The 6,461-nt window shown below is 33.5% G+C and overlaps 1 protein-coding gene across 4 annotated transcripts in view; it reads left to right on the forward strand.

The window, feature by feature from the left end:
• LOC106883406 (epidermal growth factor receptor kinase substrate 8) overlaps nt 1-5,284 on the forward strand; it is a 134,064-nt gene extending 128,780 nt beyond the window's left edge. For all 4 annotated transcript variants that reach the window (XM_052971640.1, XM_052971639.1, XM_052971641.1 and 1 more), the window contains 3 exons: nt 2,866-2,933; nt 4,786-4,921; nt 5,043-5,284. In XM_052971640.1, coding sequence (XP_052827600.1) covers nt 2,866-2,933; nt 4,786-4,921; nt 5,043-5,269 — 431 coding nt within the window. In that variant the 3' untranslated portion in view covers nt 5,270-5,284. The remainder of the gene's footprint in view (nt 1-2,865; nt 2,934-4,785; nt 4,922-5,042) is intronic.
• The last annotated feature ends 1,177 nt before the right edge of the window (nt 5,285-6,461 follow it).

Genomic DNA, 6,461 nt, shown 5'->3' on the forward strand with positions numbered 1-6,461 from the left:
ACAAGTAAAAGCGTAAAAAAATATATATATATATATGAAATACAAAAATGGTACAAGAACACAAAACATCCAGACAGTTAGGTGATACAAGAAAGGGACAACAAAACATCCAGATAGATGATACAAAGAAAACAAGGACAGGTCATTTGGAGTTTTCTATCCTCAGTCGAGTTCCAGATTATCTTTGCAATTTCGGCTGGTTATACTTGAGATTGCTCCAATCTGGCCAGCCCCAAGGAAAAAACTAAGCTAAGAGCATTAGATTCTTTGGAAGAAAGCAGCGAATGTATATGAAAACAAGGATGGAAAAAAACAGGACATAACAACAGGTGTCTTTCGACTAAGGATGAATTAAATTAAGCTGGCGTGTGTGGAAGTAAAGCCTTATGGTAGGGTCATAAGATTTAACAGGCACAGGGAAGAATATAGATGTTGTATGGATGGTAGTTGAACCAAGAAAGGAAGATCAGGCCTAGCTGAACACCGGTCACGTGGGGAGAGAGAGGTAGAGGCAGAGAGATAGAAGAATTAAGGTGTGGCGATAAAAAAAATGAAAGAGACACAGTGAAGTGAAAGAGGAGGGAAAGTGAGCATGAAGAGAAGGCCAGGAAATATATATGTATACAAAGCAATATCAGCTTAAACCAGTTCAAGCTCTCACTAGCAAAACAAGTGATGGAGAATTTTCCTTCATGTACTATGATAGAAATTGTAAAAATATCTTTTTTACCATCTTTTTTCTTACTCTTTTAAAACTTCATTGTACCTAATCATCAATATAACTCATTGCTTTAAAAATTAATGAATTCTCAATCATGTTTGATCGTTATGAAATTCATTCATCATTTGAACTTTTATTATTTCCTATTTCTGTGAAGTTTATTGAATACTGAAATTTGTATGTTCTTTTTATTTTAAAAAAATTTTTTTTATAAGAATGTCTTTCTGAATTTTCTCTTGTATCTTCAATCTATCTGAAACTTTTTTTTTTATTTACCATTGAAAAGCAAAACCTTGTTGAAACTGGTATGATATTTTAATAAATATGTTTAAAAAAATTCAAAACAATTTTTTTAAGACTCAGGTGTATTTTCACCTCCAAAAAAATCAACTCTCTTATATTCTTTCCTGCATGGGAATAAACCTCTTTTCACCATACACACACACACACACATGGAATGACTAAATCCATTATCTGATGTACTGGAGATGTCTGGGGTTGTTGTATTCTTTGACACTGACTATCTGAGACTGTCTCTAGTTCTATGGTACAAACCTTTCCTGTTTGGATCAATCTAAATTAAAAGCCTTGCATTAAAGTTTCATGTGCAATGTAATGAAATAATGGACGTTCTTTAACATTTGGCAAAATAATTATTTTTCTCAAACTCCAACTACGACAAACAAAAAAAAATAATATATGAAGCCACTTGTGCTAGTTCACTGGAAGCTATGTATCATTCAAAGTATTGTGCTACTGGAAGTAAATCACAGGAAATCTTGTGCCACTGAAAGTATTGTTCAACTGGAACTCTTATGCTATTGAAAGTCTTGTAACATTGCAAGTCTTGTATATGAACAGGCAAAAAAATCAACCATAACATTATAAATATATATATATAGGAGAGTATTGTAGTTTGCTTGAAGCATTGTGTATTGTTTGTAAAGAATAAAAAGTTTTGAATGGTACAACAATGCACTATAATACAAAAAATGGACTATATACCTATTGTAATTTAGTTATCTATAGTCCGATGATATTTCGGAATACATTTCCTTCTTCAGATATTCTTAGATGGAGTCTCTGCTATAAACTGTTTTCCAACGGCTTTTCATATATGTACATGTTTTTGTATGTGTATGTATGTGTATATATATTTTAATTCTATATCTTTTGTTAGAGATTTCTTAACCACAAAGAACAGATCTGCCATCAATCACAGTATATTACTGTTTTTCTTTCCACTGACCAAACATATATAAAGCAGGTCTGTAATTGACTTCAATATATTTCTGGTACTTATTTCAATGAGAAGTACAGAGGAATAGTCACAGCTGCATTCTGACCATGTCTACCAGGTGCAGCATTTACTCATTATTTAAACATAAGTCAGTTGAGAAAAGATTAAAGGCTATATTGCAAGCAAAGGGTGGCCATTTTGAATCATTAAATATGCGTAGAATATTGTCAGTAAACTATAACAAGCAACTTGTAAAATTTCATTAACTAGAATGTACAAATTCTGCTGATATAGACTAGACAGTGGAGAGAATACATGTACGGACTGTCACACTGCACCTTGTACAACTAGTTGTTGCATGTTTGAGTGTAGTTTTCAGCTGGGTACAGGTGGTAAATATATGTGGGCCAATAGATCTGTAGGTCATACATAACTGCAAGGAGTTGTTGCACAACAACAACACATACATATTTTATTGACCATAAAACAACAAAAGAGCATTGTCTGTTCCTTTGAGATTGGAACACATAACATATAAAGGTATAGTTAAAAACTGCCATTCCATTTTCCTTATAATTTTCAGTGTATTTTAAAATATTTTTTAACTCTTTAGTATTCAGATTATTCTATCAAATACAATGCTTGTTTATTCACATTGCTTTGAATTAATCATGCATTATCTTATAGCTTTGAGATTTCAGTGATGTGATGTCTTATTTTTAGAATGACATTGTTGGGTAGGTGTGAGAGATTAGATCTAGCCTGTTTGAACATAAAACGGGTAGAATATGGCTGGTTTAAACACTAAAGAGTTGAAAAAGTTAATTTGCATCATCGTTATATTTTGTTAATCATATAAACATATAATCCTACTTATTTATTTTTTTACTAATTTCTATTATAGACAGAACACTGGGTTCCTCTCTGAGTGGGGCGAATATATTGAAAAATGAGAATTCAGAACGAGATGGGGTGAGTTTTTCTTTCCTTTTTGAGACATACTTTGAACAATTTATCCCCTTGAAGAACATTTCAATTTATAACCAGGTTCATAGATCACTTAACTGCAAATCAATTGATCCACAGATCAACTGGTTTCCAGATTAGCAACACCACTGGTCCATAAATCTAGTGGTTCACAGATCAACTAGTTTACCAATTCACTGGACTATGGATCTACAGGCCTACTAATCCAGTGATTTGCAGATCCACTGGCTCACAGGTTTAGAGATGCAATCATTCATAGTTCCACTTGTCCACACATCTGTGAATACACTGGTCTGTTCTGAAGAAACATTTAAGAATTGATGTTTCTGCAATGAATTTTAAGATGTTTAATTAATTAATTAATTAATTAATTTATTTATTTATTTTCTCTTGGCTGAAATACCTCTAACTTCAGCTCTTGGAAAATATGGATGACTAAGGGCTGAAAGTATAACTGAGACGTGGATGTTCTGTTAGAACAAACTATACTTTGGTTCTAATAGAACATTCATATTTGAACAGAACATCTAACTGAGCATCCATGTTTATGTGGGCATAGATATTACCTCTCGGTATTAATTCTGCCTCTGTTGCTTATATATATTTTGAAAGTATAACATGGTCTACTAAATAAGATTAAAGAATAACATATAAGATTATAACTTAAAAGATTATTTCATCACATGGTTAGAGTTGGTATTTCAGTATTTACAACTAGTGTTTCAGTTGGCTTGACCCTTGATCATCATCAGGTGTCTTATTTCTGGTTGTGTTATATAGTGCCAGATACCATACACATTCAATGTCCCTGAAATATGTACAGGCTTCAATGGCATTGTGGGTAAGAATGTTATTACCTTTTGTTTAGAAATAAATATCCTTATTTTGAATTTAGTGTGCTCTTATGCTCTGTACATATCCAGGAATAAGACACCTGATGACAAACAATGAAACTCAAACCATGGTATTACAATTATAGCTGGTCTTGATCCTTTGAAGCCATTAGACCAGAGATTATCGTAGTTTCTGTGGTATTTAAGCAACAGAGTACAACATTGTTCCCACCCTTATGAGACCCTAGTCTATTGTAAGGTTAGCCCTTTCACAAGCTGCTGCTGGTAGTGGGCTGAATCAATGTGTAAAGAAATGCCTTGCTCAAGAAACAACTTGCAATCCAGTCTGATTATTGAACCCGTAATCTGATGCTCAGCATTCAAATAATATACATAGTGTAGAGGTAAATTCAGCTCTGAAGATAAGGTTATTAGTTTGGAAAGTTATCTTACCATTTTTGTTATCATAGTTCTGTTGAAATACACTACCTTTGTTTGAATTAATCTTGAATGAAATGAAAGATTTTGTAAAATAACTTGGTCATTATTAATCTACTGTAAAGCAGCAAGCTGGCAGAATCATTAACATGCCAAACAAAATGCTTAGTAGCAATTCATACATTTTTATGTTCTGAATGCAAATTCCATGGAGGTCATCTTTGCTGTTCATCCTTCGGGAGTCAAAATAAATACCAATTAAATACTGGGGTCAATGTAACTGACTTCCTCTCCCCTCAAAATCTGCTGGCTCTATGTAAAAAGTGGAAACCGTTATTAACTTGGTGCTTGGAACATAAATTTACAAACAATTTTGATGGAAGATTTTAATTTAGCTCACTTCAAAGCAGGAGGTTTAATAGATCCAAGGGTGGTTGCTGGTGGGTTGGTAACAAAAGGGTTAATAAATCATTTTGGACATTTAAACATTTGATATTAAGAAATAAAAGGTATTTAGTAAATTTATTTATTGTAATCATTTGGAGTTATTTATTGAAATTCTTCAGCAATTGTTGAATCACTGCTTTGATGACATTGAGAAGTTCGTGGCTCGGCTACAAAAGGCTGCAGAGTCCTACAAGGAACTGGAAAGGTTGAAGAAAGATAAAGGAGGGAAAGAAAAAAGGGGACGACAAGAAATGGGTGAGTGTGTGTTCTACTGTCTTGTTCTGTGTCTAAGTAGGAAACTGTTATTTAAACTATGATCAATATTGACATGTTTTATTCATTTGCTGAAACATTTTCATTTCTATTCTCATTACAGAAGACAAACTAACAATGAGTGCTCTACCACCCAAACCACAAGATTTTGTGGATATATTTCAGAAATTCAAACTGTCCTTCAACTTATTGGTAAGGTTTTTCTTGGTGCTTTATTTTCTAGTTTTCTTAATTTCTTTCTTTTATTTTCATCAACCTTTTTCTTTCTTCTCATTTTTAAAAAATTCTTGCTACAATTTTCCTTTCTGTCCATCCTCTTGCTGTTGTTGACCAAAAAGAATGTAGTAGAGAGCTAAACTGAATACCTTTCAGTTTTTAGTCTTATACTACAGGAAATCAACCTTCTTTTTCAATAGGCTCTAATCAATAGACCTTGTGTATAAATTGAAAACCATTTTTTTCTAGTTGTTATTTAGCTTTGCCTTTCATAAACTTTAGAAGCAAAGTGCCAGTTAAATATTGGGGTCCTATTCCATCCATAAAACTTATGGTTTCAAAATTTCTAGTCTTTTTGCCATTGTTAGATATCATTATTAGGCGATATAGGGGCAGTGGAAGTGAAATTCCATTTAGCAGTTCACATTTTCGTGGCATTCCCTTGACAAGCAGAAATAAGATATTTACCATGAATCCAACATGCATGGATCAGTGAGTGACAAACATGGATGTTTTGAATCTACTACAAGATTTGAACATCTGGTAGCTGATGGCATGTATTGTCTTAGTGAGAAGGGACACAATCCTGGATCATTTTAAGTAATTCCAGGAAAACTAATCTGGAATTAATGTAGAAGCCTTGATCTAGGGAATTGTATGCAGTTTTTTCAGTAGCCTTTTGCTCAACTATTTCCAGCAACATTTTGTTGAACTCTTTAATCTCAAATATGGCAATATTAATACAGATATTATCAGTTTGAGATAAACACTACAGACCTGCCTAAGATGTGTACAGAATGACAAGATTATTCTGCAGGTACTCATTTTACAAAAGAGCATTGCTTGTACAATTGTTTTGAAAAGCTGTCTGTCAAGTCCATTGTGAGCATCTCCCCATTACCTTTCTTTGGTAGTTTTCCTCTGATAGCTCTGGCAAAAGCAAGTGTATTATAGACATGATTGAAAAGATTGTAGATAGACATTTTCCATTATAGCCAAGCTGTCATCAGTTTCTTCAAGTTCTGCTTGGAGAGGAAGGTTATAGTGGCAATGGAGGTGCTGCCCTTCACTGCATTTATTGAGGTGTGAATGTGAGTGGTGAAAGTAGCCCATGTGAGTGAACATAAATTCAGGATGTGCCTGTAAGCCAGAGTATACAGCTGGGAGATGTCATTTGTCCTTAGGTGTCAAGTTAATTCTGGATCTGTGGTGGTCGTCGTCGTCTTCTTCTTCTTCTTCTTCTTCTTCTTCTTCTTCTTCTTCTTCTTCTTCTTCTTCTTCTTCTTCTTCTTCTTCTTCTTCTTCT

Source organism: Octopus bimaculoides, chromosome 11 (genome assembly GCF_001194135.2).
Source record: "Octopus bimaculoides isolate UCB-OBI-ISO-001 chromosome 11, ASM119413v2, whole genome shotgun sequence".
Lineage (NCBI taxonomy): Eukaryota > Metazoa > Mollusca > Cephalopoda > Octopoda > Octopodidae > Octopus > Octopus bimaculoides.